The sequence below is a fragment of the Sinocyclocheilus grahami genome, unplaced genomic scaffold (assembly GCF_001515645.1).
Source record: "Sinocyclocheilus grahami isolate Dianchi unplaced genomic scaffold, SAMN03320097.WGS_v1.1 scaffold2146.1, whole genome shotgun sequence".
Classification (NCBI taxonomy): domain Eukaryota; kingdom Metazoa; phylum Chordata; class Actinopteri; order Cypriniformes; family Cyprinidae; genus Sinocyclocheilus; species Sinocyclocheilus grahami.
Genome location: NW_015507325.1, coordinates 65,122 through 81,920, shown reverse-complemented (window position 1 = coordinate 81,920; position 16,799 = coordinate 65,122). Strand labels below are relative to the sequence as shown.

The window sequence follows — 16,799 nt, the reverse complement described above, 5'->3', positions numbered from 1 at the left end:
AAAAAAAAAACTGCTGAGTGACAGTTCTCCCTGGATCAAAGGATTACAATTCTTCTATAGTTCAAGAAATCTTGTCTTTGACCACCAGCCAAAGTTGTCTTCTGCAGTGTGTGCTGCTGCAGTCAAACCACTCATAACTTGCCATCCATAATGGAATTAAAAATACATGAATAGTCAGAGACATCACATGGCCTAGTGGTTACAACACATTAATGTTATAGGTAATGCATTACAAGTAGCGTATTATGTCCATTTTTGAAAGTAAAATGTAGAATGTCACTTTTTAAATGTATACTCTATGCTTCATTTGAAAGCACGTAAGCGGTGTGCATTATTCTATTTGTCTAATTTATGCATTGATAAATCCAACTGAAAATCCTTCCCTAAGACAGTCACATTGCATATGACACCGTGTCTAGACTGCAAATGAGCAGTGCAAAACAAAAGAATAACGTTGTGATCAACAAAAATCAATGAACTACACTACAAGTGGTTCGATTTCTATATAGGATGACTGCCTGCCAAGTATAGCACTGGCATCTGGAAGAGTTTATTTCATAAAAAGTAACAATTGTGTGTATTGTACAGAGCATTTTATGATCTTTTTCTCACCATGATTTCTGGTCCTCCCTTTTCAATTAATATAGATAAAAATGGCAAATACATAGATACATACATGCTCATTAGCGCAAATTTCTAATCAGCCAATCACATGGCAGTAACTCAGTGATTTAGGCTTGTACACATGGTCTAGATCTGCTGAAGCATCAGAAGAAAGGTGGAAGAAAGCTGATTTAAATTACTTTGAATGTGGCATGGTTATTGGTGCTGGTCTGAGTATTCCACAAACTGATGAACTACTGGGATTTTCACGAGCAACCATCTCTAGGGTTTACAGAGAATGGTCTGAAAACGAGGAAATATCCAGTGAGCAGCAGTTCTGTGGGTGAAAATGCCTTGTTGATGCCAGAGGACAGAGGAGGACGGTCAGACTGGTTCGAGCTGATAGAAAGGCAACAGTAACCCAAGTAACCACTTGTTACAATCGAGTGGTTGTAACAGATGGGCTACAGCAGAAGACCACCACTCTGGGTGCCACTCTTGTCAGCTAAGAACGGGACACTGAGGCTACAATTCACACAGGCTCAGCAAAACTGGACAATAGAAGATTGGAAAAATGTTGCCTGGCTTGATGAAACCAGATTTCTGCTGAGACAGTCGGATTGTAGGGTCAGAATGTGGCATAACCAACATGAAAGCCTGGATCTATTCTGCCTCGTATCAGGCTGCTGGTGGTGTTGTAATGGTGTGGGGAGTATTTTTAGTACGTTTTACCAACTATACAATATTTAAATGCCACAGCCTACCTGAGTATTGTTGCTGATCATGTCCATCCCTTTATGACCACAGTTTACCCATCTTATAATGGCGACTTCCAGCAGGATAATGGGCCATGGCACAAAGTACAGATCATCTCAAACTGGTTTCTTGAACATGATGACAAAGAGCACACTGCACTTTCCTTCGCAGTCACACATCTCAGTCCAGCAGAGCACCTTTGCGATGTGGTGTAATATGGGATATTCGCATTATGGATGTTCAGCCAATAAATCTACAAAATCTGCATGATGCTGTCAGGTCAATATGGACCAAAATCTCTGAAGGACGTTTCCAACACCTTGTTAAATCTACGCTGTAAAGAATTAAGGCAGTTCCGAAGGCAAAAGGGCTTCCAACCCAGTACTATCAAGGTGTACCTAAATAATGCATTTTTGTATTTTTTAAACACAACTTCTTAAGTAACTACTGAATTATTTGATTTAGTCTGTTAATTGTGAAAGATAAAAAATTGTTCTCATTTTTGCATGAGACGCAAGGCAGGGTGTCTCAGAGATATGATTTTAACAAATCAAATTCCTTCTTGATTCCTAAAATGGGACGACAGATAATAAACCTTCGGCAGGGTGCATCATGGGAAGGCGCTTGCAACAGGGAGTCCAGATTGTGATGAATGATGCCAACTCGGAGTGGTGCGGGAGTTTTGTGGGAGTAGATGAGTATTTTTAAAGCGATGATTAAGGGATGGCGATCATGAGAGGTAGCATTTTTCACAGTATTGTCTGAGCAGCTACGTTTGGGGGAACAGGATGATTTGTCTTCACAGTGAGTTGACAACTGAAACAATGCAGAAGCTTGTGTGGCTTGTCATAGTAATTAAGAAATATGAACTAAACTCTTGACACCACTGGTGGTGGTTATCTACTTTTGTGGAGTTGTGGTAGTCAGTGTTTTATGTCCGATAAGTACAAGTATAACATACTTCGTAATTAAAATAAAACTGTCTAGAAACTCTTTGAAGACAAATGCTTAAATATTTGTTTCTGTCAGATATTTTATCCCTCTGAGATTTTGAAGAATTCTTTGAATTCCTAACCCATGACAGTATGCATTGATTTTCAATAATGCAATGATCTCAGTAATTATGCTTATACCATGGTCAACACATGTATGTGGTTTTCAGGTTTTCTGAACCTTGTGCCACCAATAAAATATCTTCTTTAAAGCAGCCCAAAACTGAAAATTGATTTGCCAGTGTTATGCGTTTAACAATCCTGGACTACTTCATAGCTGCACAATCAACACCGCACAGCCCAGAATCAAGAACTGGACAATGCAATTGGTATAAAATTATATAGACAATATATGTTTTACCCAAACTGCTCTATATTCTGCATGTTTAAGCTCCAAGAGGGCCTGTCCATAAAATACCCCCCCACATGAAAACTGTATGATGGGAGGTGATGGAAATGTCAAAGAGTGAAAAAAATCCTCATGAAATGCAAAGGCATCAGGCTTAGATGTTACAGCTTTGCCAATTAAAATAAAAATGATAGATAGCCATAAATGCTTGATGCATTAGCAATTATCACTAAAGTAAGGTTCATTAGATAAACATTAGTTAATGTATTAACTAACATGAACTAACCATGAGCAATACATTTGTTACTGTATTTATTAATCTTCACTAACGTTAGTTAATAAAAATACAGATGTTCATTGTTAGTTCATGTTAGTTCACAGTGCATTAACTAATGTTAACAAGATTTTAATAATGTGTTAGTAAATGTTGAAATTAACATTAACAAAGATTAATAAACGCTGTATAAGTGCAGTTCATTATTAGTTCATGTTAACTAATGTAGTTAACTAATGAACCTTATTGTAAAGTGTTACCCAAGTTATGAATAATAAGTATAATTTACTGGATTGGGCATTACCACATGGTTATTTATTCTATACACACCATTTTTTCAGTTGGCTTTCCAGCAATAAGACGTACAGCATATAAAAATATATCTTGGTCTTACCACCTATGTCTAGTTTTAACCTGCCATTTCTGAGCTGTTCAAAACCACAACTGCTCAAGACAGTTAATAATTAAACACAAATATGTTCTTCCAGACACACTCTAGTAAAGCTTTCTCAAGTTCTATTGTTTGTTTTGTTTAAACTCAAAAGGAAATTAAGCTGCACATCAATCTTCCCTTGATTCAGTCAACTGATATAGCTTTGAAAATGTTTTGATGTGTTTGATGAATTGTGCAACTATTGAATTTTTCTGTCATGTCTCTGCTTTTCCTCTTGCCATCTCTAATTTTACCTTCTATGTTCCTGCCCTCTCCCTGTCCCTCCTCCAGTATCGATTTCTCCCTTTGCCACCATGGTATTTCATTTTGGCAAGTAAAGTTGAATGGGGGAGTTTACCTTGCGCTGACTCAAATCTACAGCGCTGTAGAGAGAGGGAGCATGTTCTTCTGTCAGATCAGCTCCCTCGGCCTTTGTCTCCTTGATTACTTCCTCTGACTTTGTCTGCGTGATTGCTTCTTCTGATGAGAAAAAAGAGATGGGCCGCTAACCTCATAATGCATGCCGCTCAGCTTCCGATGACTCAGCCATTTCCACCAATCAAACCTTCAAAAACTCTAATAAAAGGAAATATTTTTTTTCTGGTGCAAACCTCTCTTACAACTCAAACCTTCCTTTATCCCCAGATCTAATTACAGATCTCTGTGGGTTCCTGGCAAGGAAATAAACTTTTATCTGGATGTTTTATTTGCAGACTTGACTAGAATAACATCTTGATATAGCTTTGAAAATGTTTTGATGTGTTTGATGAATTGTGCAACTATTGAATTTTTCTGTCATGTCTCTGCTTTTCCTCTTGCCATCTCTAATTTTACCTTCTATGTTCCTGCCCTCTCCCTGTCCCTCCTCCAGTATCGATTTCTCCCTTTGCCACCATGGTATTTCATTTTGGCAAGTAAAGTTGAATGGGGGAGTTTACCTTGCGCTGACTCAAATCTACAGCGCTGTAGAGAGAGGGAGCATGTTCTTCTGTCAGATCAGCTCCCTCGGCCTTTGTCTCCTTGATTACTTCCTCTGACTTTGTCTGCGTGATTGCTTCTTCTGATGAGAAAAAAGAGATGGGCCGCTAACCTCATAATGCATGCCGCTCAGCTTCCGATGACTCAGCCATTTCCACCAATCAAACCTTCAAAAACTCTAATAAAAGGAAATATTTTTTTTTCTGGTGCAAACCTCTCTTACAACTCAAACCTTCCTTTATCCCCAGATCTAATTACAGATCTCTGTGGGTTCCTGGCAAGGAAATAAACTTTTATCCGGATGTTTTATTTGCAGACTTGACTAGAATAACATCACTGCATGGAAAGAGGTCTGATATTTTTACACCTAAGAGACTTTGTATTTCTCACCTTGATCCCAATCTGTTCTGGTAATTAATATCAAAACAGGATTGGTTGCCCTTTGATTGGTTCCAACCTCCAATCTACCCTTGTGAAAGAGAAGTGAACAATATTTTATATTGAATGTACACTTCAAGTGTATACTTCAAATCTTAAAAGTAGATATTTTTAAAAACTTTACTTGCAGATTATATTAATGAAATGAAAACCATCGAAGCATACTTAAAGACAGTACACTTTCATTACTTTTTCTGTACACACTTGAGTACAAAATGCACTTTGTAATAACATTACATTTCCATAGTCTTTTGTCATATTTAAAAACAAAAAAAAGTACACTTATTTTGACGTGTTGACTCACATAATGAAGCACAAGTATTTGATTGTGATTTTGTTATTTGATATTACATTTAGGGCCAGATTTACTAACAGCTTGCACCAGCACAAAGACACGCAGTGAAAAAAAATTGCGATTCAAAAATGTGGACAGTTATTTATGTGGCTGACCTTATTGCATATGCATTTGTAGGAGTTTGCCTTTTTGAACTGAAATTTCTGAGAGGAGAATATTAAAATGAATCCTGCAAGGTGACTAAAAAAAATTGCGATTCAAAAATGTGGACAGTTATTTATGTGGCTAACCTTATTGCATATGCATTTGTAGGAGTTTGCCTTTTTGAACTGAAATTTCTGAGAGGAGAATATTAAAATGAATCCTGCAAGGTGACTTTTTTTTATATAATTTTTTAATATAATAAAATATATTTGCACTATTATTTAACACCCACTAAAAAGCATGTCTTAACCCATTTTGTGCCTGTATTGTTAGTAGATTACCCGCACCTGATTATCATCATCTCTGCTGGTTTGCGATTGCGTTGGTCATTATATAAATGAGCTGGCTGCGTCTGTGCTCTTTAATTTGTGTGCTGTCAGTGACTCAATAATAGAAATTTCCGCTCCCAATTTTAATTGCAATTGATTTTAATTGTCTCCTGAAAGTGTGTTAACATGCATCAAATTGTAAAAAAAAAAAAACAACATCTAGTTTGCACTTGAAGGGATAATTCACCCAAAAATTAAAATTCTGCCATGATTTTCTTACCCTGAGAAAACTTTTGAATCACCAATTAAGATATTTTAATGAAATTAGGTTTTTGTCCCTCCACTGAAAGTCCAAGTGAAACATAAAAGATCCAAAAAGCTTAATAAGGTGCCATTATTTGTTTTAATTCAAGCACTTTAATCCAAGTCTTGTGAAGAGATATTATTGCCTTGTGTGATAAACTGATTTAATTTAGGGTTTTATTTACATCCAATTGCATTTCTTCACAAGACTTGAGTTAAATTGCTTGATGCATGTGGATTCATTTTAAATCGCTTATATAACCTTTTTGATTTTTTTGTTACCCAGACATTTATTCAAGTATATCATTTCCGTAAGAAGTTCTCTTTTCAAAAGTATGCGAAAGTGTACTTCTTTTTCGCTAGGCTATGCAGCAAACGTCCACTGTTGTAGGACACTACAATCAAAGACAATAAATAGTGACGTGACATGTGGCCAAGTATGGTGATCCATAGGCCTACTTGGAATTAGTGCTCTGCATTTATCCCATCCAAAGTGCACACACAGCAGTGAACAAACACACACACACCGTGAACACACCTGGAATACACTTTAACCTTTAGAATCCATTGGATGTGAGCCTAGTATATCTTACTGGAATGCTGTCAGTATTAGTGAAGTGAACTCAATCAGAACCTAATTCCTCTCATGAATAAGAATTTGACATTTAGCAATGAATGAACTCTGCATGGTGCTATTTTCAGGTATGTGAAAGACACTCTACAGGTTTCCAGCTAAGAAGAGAAAAATCATAAATTGCCCATGGCTTTTTGACAGCCCAGCCAACCAAACACATCATATAGCATCTCTCCCTCCTTGTTTTTTTTTTAAGTCCACCTGAAAGATTGCAGACTTGTTTTGTCGACGTGTTACACCAAAACAATAGTGCTGATTTTTTTTTCTCTCTGAATATGGAGAATTCTTATTTTACAAATCTAATAGTACATTTGCTGTATGTGTGGGAATTTGTGTGTGTTTTCAGCTGTCAAGTGGATATTCCACACCTGCGGAGCAACAGGACAAGATGGTCCAACGCCGACTCAGTGCAGTAACTCTTACCGCAACACCAATGTCAATGTCACTGTGGGCACTAAGGGACCATTCAAGGGCATCCAGATGTGGCGGGTCCCAGAGACAAGGAAATACAGGTGCACGCACACACACACATAATGTCCTGTCCACCACAAGTCAAAATATCCTACTGTGTTGAGCATCTAGGAGTTTAGTAGTTACTTTTTCGACCATGAAATGGGAAAACATTCTTCTTCGGCACAGTTGCTGCCTGTTATTAAGCCTGTCAGGTCATTTAGGTAAATTGTTGTCTGTGGAGCAGGAGGAATGGGAAAACCCATTTCATCAGTTGCATTGCTTCAGTAGAACCCAGACTGATGATGACATTCGCTTAGCAAAGTTTTACAGCTGCGTGCCTAGATAACATTTTAAGACATGCTTCTGACACAAATGCTGTTTCAGAAGGTAATATTATGCTGTCTGATGAAATATCTAATTTGGCCGGCATTGTAAGTAGCCTCTGTGGGGAAGAAAAAATAAAAATGCAGCTTAAACAATCCATCCAAGATGGCTGATGGAGTAGTGAGAAACTACTGCAAGGTAGCTTCCTAGGTTTAGGAACAGAGCTTTCATGTCATCCCTAGTTCTATGATGGTGTAGCAACTAAAAGTCAAGGATTGTAATTAAAAGATTGTTGGTTTGATCCCTGTAAAAAATGAGTGAAGGACCATCGCCATTGTGCCCTTGAGCAAAGCATTTAACCCCTGGTCACTAAAGGAAAAGTGTCCCTGTAATAAGTGCACTATAAGTTACTTTGGATGAAAGCAGCTGCTAAATGACTGCTTACGTATTTGTCTTGAATTTAGGATCACGGTGTATGGAGCAGCTGGTGGACGCAGTGTGCAGGCTGTCCACAAGTCACATGGGGTGTACATGACCGGAGACTTCCTGTTACAGAAGGATGAGCTGCTGTATATTCTAGTGGGACAGGAAGGAGAGGACGCTTGCCCTAATGTGAGTAATCCTTTCTACCAATACATCCCTGTGCTATTGTTTAAAACAAAACAAAAAAAACTCTAGTTAAGCCTGAAAGGATCACATATGATATTTCATTTCATTGCATTGCATTTATTTATTCATTCATTTATCATTCATTCGTCCATTCATTTATTTATTTATTTTATTTTTTGTGATCTGCCTTAGATGGTGCCTACTATGGACCGGATCTGCAGGGAACAGCAAGGACCATCCATAAACAAGACCCAGCTTAAGGGAGGCGGTGGTGGAGGAGGAGGAGGCACCTATGTCTTCAAGGTAACACTATATAAAATGCATTTTAAATTGGATATTTCCAACATTTGTACATTTAAATATGTGTACATCTATTAGTTGGGATTATTTGGGATAGTTCACCCAAAAATGAAAATACTATCATCAGAATTTTGAAAAAAGTTGACGGTAGCCATTGACTTCCACAGAAAAAATAAATAAAAATCCTATGGATGTCAATGGCTGTCATCAACTGTTTGGTCACCAACATTCTTCAAAATATCTTCTTTTGTGTTCAACAGAACAAAGAAACTCATGCATGTTTGGAACAACTTGATAGTGAGTAACTGATGAATAAAATGTTAACTCTTGGGTGAATTATCCCTCAGTTTTCTTTATTTTCAGTTTCTGCCCATGTAGAGTATTGCAAACCAGGTTCCATTTCACCAATACTAATTGATGAGAAAGCCCGCAAAGCCATAAATAGAAGAAAGGCATGGTCCATATGTACAGAATGAGGGCGGGCCAGTAAGCAATCTCCCTGAGCACAGCAGCAACTACACAGTAACATGCTAACACTTTAGCATAGCAACACCCTGACAACCCCACAGTAGCATCATGGCACCTCACGTTTTAGCGACAATCAGAAGTTTTACACTGTTAAAATAGTTTCATTGTTAATGTTTCCATTGGTTACAGGTGGTGAATGGAGTCCACATTCCGCTACTCATTGCTGCTGGAGGTGGAGGCCGTGGCTACAGCAGCCAATCAGAAACCCCAGAGGAAGTGATGGACAGGGATCCCAGCATCCCTGGCCGCAATGGAAAATCAGGCGCTGCAGGTAACCTCAACAGTTGTGCAATAAATTACAGATTGACTGTATTATAAATGAATTTGGCAAATGTTTAGCATTACTGAACTAGTGTGTATTACTCTTACTGGAGTAGAATAATACTCACAATAGCAGTGAAGCAGAACATATTGAAAATAGGGAAGAAAAGTTTTTTTTTTTTTTTTTTTTACTACATGTGGATAGTTGGAGCTATGTTTTTGTTTACCAGGATGTCAGGTTTGATTGAAATGGTGAAACAAAAAAAAATGCTTCCCCCAGGCTTTTTTCCTTCCTGGAAATGGACATAATAATTGTATTTTCTGCTAGGCTTCAAAATAGTCCTTTATTCAGTCTGAGATTGAATATGATTTTTGACGTGGTTTCTTCAAATTCTTTGTAGCATTGTCTGAATAAGACTGAGGTGGGAAATTAGTCTTAGAATACTGGATCTTGGATATTCTTGACATTTATTCAACAAAAAAGCCATGTGCTTATAAGCTTTTTTGCTAACTGATTGGAAGATGATAACAACAGTACAGTAATAATAGTGTGCTCTGCTTTCAAGACTACGCAATTGATGGCACATGTGTCTGTTCATCAAGTTTCTGCATGTCATTGTGCTGTGGGTGTTTTGGTTGTGTCCTGCCGAGCACTCAGTATGGCTTCTATCAGCGGCACTCTTTTCAAAGGCCAGCTCCCCTAATGTGCTCTATTTACAAAATCTTCACTCTTAATTCTATTCAATATGTTTGCATCATTTCCATTAGGATATGTACAGACATTTAATAATCACCTTGCAACCTTACTGAACACCCTAGTAACCACCCTAAAAAAAAGCCCTCAGAACAGTCATCTAGCAATGATGAATCCATCGATCCTTCCAATCTTGCTTTCCTTGTTGGAAGTTGTCTCTAAAAATGTTCTGCATTCAAAACTTGAGTGTTTTTTTCTTGTTTTTATTAGTTTTTTTTTTCCCCCAGCAAAGCATGTGCTGCTAAGAAACCATTAGAGAGTTAGCAAAATGGGACAGCTTTGACGTCTGAAATAATTTGCCACATTTTTATTTGAACATTTTCATGCTAAGCAACAGCACTGACCTGCTTTAGAGGAATCGGGATGTTCATAGGAGACTATTTTCTCTTGAGAAATCTCTGTGCCACTGCATTCATAGATCTGTTGGAGGATGGAGATAAAGAAAAAAAAAGTTATATTGTCAACTGTTGTGAAATTAATTAGCCACGCAGAGAAACTGAAATGGGGCACAAGTGTCTTTTAATGCCATTTTTATGATCTGTGTGGCTTTGTGGATTCCAGGCGGTGGTGGAGGCTGGAATGACACTGCTCCTGTTCCTCAAGGGGGTAGACCACTCATTTTGGAAGGTCAGGGTGGAGAACCCTGTCAAGTCATGGGCTGGAAAACTCGAGGAGGTTTTGGAGGCGGTGGAGGGGCCTGCACGGCTGGTGGAGGAGGTGGAGGATACAGAGGTTAGACCAAATTTTAGCCTTGTTTATATTATATCTCTCTTTGTTTAAGTTTTGTTACATTTTGCTAATGTTTCTCACCTCCATGGCCATAGGGGGCAGTGCCTGGTACAATAATGATCCCAGAAAGGATGGAGATGATGGAACATCATTTATAAGTCCTGATGGCGAAATGTACCTGGAGCCACTCAAAGGTATAGAATACAGATTCTTTAGTCGTGTCCCAATTTATGTACTATACACCATGCACTTATCCTATGTCCTCTATAATCTAGTGTATGAAGTTTATAAGATTATTCTGTCATCCAGCATCAGAGTCTGATAGCCCCTTCCATTTGGCTACATGGCATGAAATGTCAATGTGAATACTAAACGTGTACACTTTTGAGTTTCTGGTGAATCCAGGTATGCATATGCTGTCCATATTATATATGATGGAAGATTAAGATCAGTGTGTCCCAAATCATGGTACATTGATGATAATAAGTCAAAAGGGCCAGATGGTGTAGACTGCCTTTTGTTGTATTTTCAAAGAACGTCTTGCATGCTTTTGTGCTGACATTGCACACAATCCCTTGCACTAAAAAACTTTTTCAGTTGAAGAAGAATAGCAAGACATATTAGGCCAAAGCTACAGTATAGCTATTGCAGCTTTTAAATATATAAACCTAGCAGTTAAGTATTAATTAATTTTAAGAGAATACATTTAACTTGCTGCTAACATTCACACTTAAATGTGGCGACATTTCAATACGGGCATACTGTCTACCTATGAACTCAGAATTATATTTTCCCAGCACTAATAAAGTACATTCAGTACTTTTAGAGCATACTAGAAGTACACAAATTAGGATGCAGTCAGGACGACATGAAATTCATTGAAATTAAGGGCTTACATTAATTTCAAGAACCAATTTCACATTTCTGCGGAAAGTTTAATGGGAACATACAAATTAATTTGCAGTGAAATATTCAGGTGCCAATAACAAACGTCTTGGAAAACAGATGTCTGGATGATAGAGGGCTGTTAGTGGTATAGTGTATCTCTATAGTTAGTTTGTACCTAAACTTCTGGTGTTCCTGGTCAAAAATGACTGGTGTACAACAAATTGCTTATAAATCTCTTGTTATACTATACTGTTACCTAATATTGAAATCAATCCTTTTATCAACTTGTTTTATTTCAATTAGGATGTGTTTTATATATCTTTTTAGATGCACTTGATTGTATGCCTCACTGATCTGGGCTTATGCACCTCAGTTTTTTTTTTAGATGATTCAACTTTTTTTCACTCAAAAACTGAGGTGCGTAAGCTCAGATCAATGAGGCCTATGGTCAAGCAATTCCAAAAAGAAAACTACAGGACCTATATTAAAGGGACAATCCCCCTGGAAACACCTGGATTAAGGTGCCTTGTTTAAGGGCACAATGGTGAACTCACCCCTGTGGGGATCAAGCCAACAACCTTCTGATTATAAGCCTCAAGCTTTCCTACTGCATTTCACCATCGCATAAGTATGATACGGTAATGTCATTTCCAGGCATGGAAGGTGACGGTGAAGTTATTATCAACCCAGTGCAGAACTGCAGTCACTGTGAGTCAGGAGATTGCCACGAGACCTCTGAGGGCACGGTGTGCTACTGTGATGAAGAGCTCTCACTGGCCCCAGATGGAGTGTCCTGCATCAACTCTACCGGTTAGTTCATTCATAACACACTCCACCACCATTTGATGAACAGCTGTCTCATAAAATGGTAAAATTAATGTCTGGGAAGAGTGTTCTCGCAATGACAAAGTTATTTCTCAAGAGCGGCACTTACCTCTGTAAAGCCAAGTTCAATTCTCTACCATTTGCAGTCTCTCTGGCAGAGGTCATCACTGTCAACTGTAGCTCCATTTGCCAGCGTGTTCTAAAAAAAAGGATAAAAACACTCCCCACTGTTGCGCATCTAGCTAGCTGCTGTTCTATTAATTCAGAATGTTTTACACATCTGTTCATATATGCAAATGGTTTGAAATTCCCTTTTTCAGTTTTGAACTTCATAGGTGTTTAAGTCAATAAGTTAGTTAATTCCCATGAGTTCATGCTAATTACATGCTAATATCAAAATGTCAAAGCTCTTAAAAAAGCTCTAAAAGTGTAAACACTTTGACAGGTTTTCAAGAAATAGGCGAGAAAAATATGAAATAAATTGCATCAGATAAATAAAAAAAAAAGATTTTTCACAAAGCTTTTCAACTCTCTGCTAATCAGTAGGTTAAAATCTTATTAATTACAGGTTAAAGCCCCATTAAATCACTCAATGAGCACAGTTTACATCAGAGCCATGAGCCATAATATGCTACTTAATACTGCTTGTCAGAAGTATGTCGTATTGGTATGCGGTATTGGGGGGAGATATATATATATATATATATATATATATATATAAATAGCGAGACAGAATCTATAAAATTTTTATTCATCATTCAAGGGCACCTAGGTTTCCTTTTGGTTTGAATTGATGTGATGCCTGACATGAACACATATAAAAAATAAAAAAAGGTCCTGAGTTAACCATTTTAAATGTGAATAGCTCAGCTGAGTTCTGCCTGATTCATGTAAACTGTATATTTGTTGCTGTGTGTTTGTGTAGTGATGCCTATGTTGCCCGCCCAGCCGTCTTTGTCTCATCTGGCACTGGGTCTGTCTGTGGGAACCTCCGCCCTAATCGCTGCATTACTGTTGGCCGTTTCTGGCGTTATGATCAGTAAGTAGACCATGTCAAATCCTTTTTATGAGCATAGTTTCATGGAGTCTCAGAGGCTTACCAAAACATACTACTGCAGCCAAGTCATTTGGGGAAGCTTTTTGCTACTTTTTTGGGTATTAGAAAGAGAATTGGTAAGCCTGCACTTGCAGACAGATCACAGGAAATTCTATAATAATATGTTGCGTATTTTATGCTTCTCTGGCTGATATGATGGCGATAGATAGATTGTCTTGGACAGTATATACTGACACCTATGGGTGTCGATGTAGCTTCATGCCACAGCAATATTGATGCCATTGTAGAAATGTACTTTATTTCATGACCAAAAGTGCCCAATAACAGGTATTGATTGATTGATTGATTGATTGATTGATTGATTGATTGATTGATTGATTGATTGATTGATTGATTGATTGATTGATTGATTGATTGATTGATTGATTGATTGATTGATTGATTGATTGATTGATTGATTGATTGATTGATTGATTGATTGATTGATTGATTGATTGATTGATTGATTGATTGATTGATTGATTGATTGATTGATTGATTGATTGATTGATTGATTGATTGAGGTATTGATTGATTGATTGATTGATTGATTGATTGATTGATTGATTGGTTGATTGAAATATTAAAATATGTTTGCAAAAATAATTATTGGGATGGATGGGTGCTGTCCCACTACAACAGCTGTCCTGTTTAGCATCTTGTTTGCTCAATGCATTAACTACAGGTTCACACACACACACACACACACACACACACACACACACACACACACACTGTGCCATGTCACCTAACACATCATCTGTCCATCTACACTGTAGTAGCAGACTCTAGGTGATAAATGGGTTGTTAACTGGGCTCTGACAAGCGTTGTCGATTACCACTTTATGAATAAATCACTTCCACATGTTGCACTAATGTGTTTACTGCCTGGGTCAAGCCCACCAAACTTGGACTTACATGCCTGTTTGTGAAAACTGTTTGTAGGTGTTTTTCTCATGTAGTTATCCACAGATTTGCAATTAAATGTCACCACCACGGTTGTTATAGTTCACTAAAATGATTAAAAATACAGAGAAAAGAGCTTTTTATTATTAAATCTGATTTTGTAATAAAACCGATGACAACACAAATTAAATTAGCGTCCCACGTAGTTTGTCTAAAAGGGCCTCAAACAAAAAATAATAACACTGGTTATTTTACAGCAGTTTAATAGTTTATTTCCAGATTCAATTTGAATGTAACATTGGCAATGCCAACAGTCCCATTATGCAGATTCGTAGCAAACAAAAAACATCATGCTGTGCTGATTATCTTTCAGTGTACAGACGTAAACACACCGAGCTCCAGTCTATCCAGCTTGAGCTACAGAGTCCCGACTGTAAGCTGAGCAAACTGAGAGCCTCTACTATCATGACCGACTACAATCCAAACTACTGCTTTGGAGGGAAGACCGCCTCCATCAATGACCTGAAGGAGGTGCCACGGCGTAACATCTCCCTCACCAGGTTAGGAGCGTCTCTAATTCTCTACAGCTGGGCTGAAGAAGTGTTATGTGCTGGCATGTTGTTTGACTGTGAAGGGTCTTCATACTGTACAGTTGATGAAAATTAATCTTCTAACAAGTGAGGTCTGAACCTGTGTGTGAAATACATGGAGTGGTATTATTGACAAAATACAGTAAGTAACAATGATGTATGCTTTGTTTGTAGAGGTTTGGGTCATGGGGCATTTGGTGAGGTCTATGAAGGACTAGCCGTAGGGATACCAGGGGAACCCAGCCCAATGCAGGTGGCTGTAAAGGTAAGATCTGCAACTATATAAACAGTCTGTTATGCTGCTTGATCTTGTAAACTGGTATTTAATATTTTGATTAATTGTTGTAATCATGAACACACTGATTTGGGTCTCTTACACACACACACACACACACACACACATACATATACATATGTATATATATATATATATACCTAAACGTTTAGGCTACATTGGCCTAACATAATATGGAACATAAAAGAACATAATTTGAGAAACATCAGTTTTTTTGGTATTTTCTGTTCATGCAATGAAAGTCACTGGTAACCAAAACAGCTTTTGTCCTCAAAATACCTCCATGTTATGCAAAAAAAGTAAGACATTCAGGTTTGTAATGACATGAGGGTGAGTAAATGATGACATAATTTATTTATTTTTTTGTTGTTGAACTATTCCTTTAATGTTTATTTATTTAATTATTATTTTTAATAAATTAAATGTTACTCTAAGAAACTAAAACTGCCAGCAGGTGGCGTTAAACGTCTTTATGAGTCATTCATTCAACCTATTCGTTCAAACAGCTGATTCAGTCAGGAATGAAGTAAATGGTTCTATCAACGGGCCTTTGAATCATTGGTTCACATGATTCGTTCAAAGCGAGGATTCATTCAGAAACTGAACACCACTATGTTGCTCACAGACGCACAACAGTTCTGTGGTGTCTTTTATAGGTAATATTTTCTTTGGCAAAATTTAGCAATAACACACATTGTTAACTTATTTATTGAACTATTGTATAAAATCACATTTGCACTCTTGCTATTCATGCAAAACGTATCGGGTTACTTATGTAACCATGGTTCCCTGAGTAGGGAACTTCGAACTGCGTCCTCTAGGGGTCGCTATGGGGAACGCCTCGTCGTGACCCGTGTCTGAAGCATACATTGAAAAAACACCAACTCGTTGGCCGGCGACAGCCATGACGTCACTACCGGTGCGACTAGAGTATAAATCGGCGCCGGGAGCTACACATCATTCACTTCTTCGTCTGAAGCTTGCGTCCGCAGCATGGCAAGAAACCTAGAGGACGCAGTGTAACCCTCAATGGTGAGGGGGGTGATGCTTCAAGAGGATATCCTGGTGATCGGGAAAACCCCTCAGGGCGACCCAGATACGGTAGACCAGTCAGGGTAGCATGAAAGCGTAACCCCAGCCCGGACGTCCAGGAAATTAGTTACGCGCCGGGGGCCTGATAATCACAAAGGCTCCCGCAGAAGCCTGTGTTATGGCCGCATGATCCAGGAATTATGAAGCCGAAACCCGGCTTTACTTACCTTCTGGACATATATCGACGAGTGAAATAAACACTGAAAGTCGAGCACCCGGTTTCTGAACCCAGCAGCGGGGGTGCCCATTGAGGAACTACCCTAGAAAAAGGGACAGAAACACACAGGTCCTGGGAAACACTGCAAAGAAACTAGCAGAAGGGTATACACACAACCACCAGTTCATTAGCACATACATATATATTTATATATATACACATATATTTAGACATGGATCGTACTCACCCACCATGGTTCCTGCATCGGAGCTCTGTCCGAAGAAGCCTCTAGACCGGACCATCAGTAAGATGGTCACTATGAAGCCGTAGAACCAACCAAACCTAATAGGTCCAGAATAGGTGACTATAACGCAGGAAATTCCCCACCTAACCTCGGTCAGGTGGAGAGATGGTGGTCACAGGGGAATTTAGGAAGGTGAAGATAAGGGCAGATGTAAGACCCC

The 16,799-nt window shown here is 38.3% G+C and overlaps 1 protein-coding gene across 1 annotated transcript in view; it reads left to right on the top strand.

Annotated features, from left to right (window-relative positions):
* The window catches only part of LOC107574210 (ALK tyrosine kinase receptor-like), a gene marked incomplete at its 5' end in the record, with an annotated part of 84,278 nt that overhangs the window by 47,376 nt on the left and 20,103 nt on the right, over positions 1-16,799 (top strand). The window contains 10 exons of the mRNA XM_016260669.1: positions 6,875-7,040; positions 7,770-7,917; positions 8,107-8,217; positions 8,872-9,013; positions 10,319-10,489; positions 10,582-10,680; positions 12,029-12,184; positions 13,125-13,238; positions 14,575-14,761; positions 14,966-15,056. Coding sequence (XP_016116155.1) covers positions 6,875-7,040; positions 7,770-7,917; positions 8,107-8,217; positions 8,872-9,013; positions 10,319-10,489; positions 10,582-10,680; positions 12,029-12,184; positions 13,125-13,238; positions 14,575-14,761; positions 14,966-15,056 — 1,385 coding nt within the window. The remainder of the gene's footprint in view (positions 1-6,874; positions 7,041-7,769; positions 7,918-8,106; positions 8,218-8,871; positions 9,014-10,318; positions 10,490-10,581; positions 10,681-12,028; positions 12,185-13,124; positions 13,239-14,574; positions 14,762-14,965; positions 15,057-16,799) is intronic.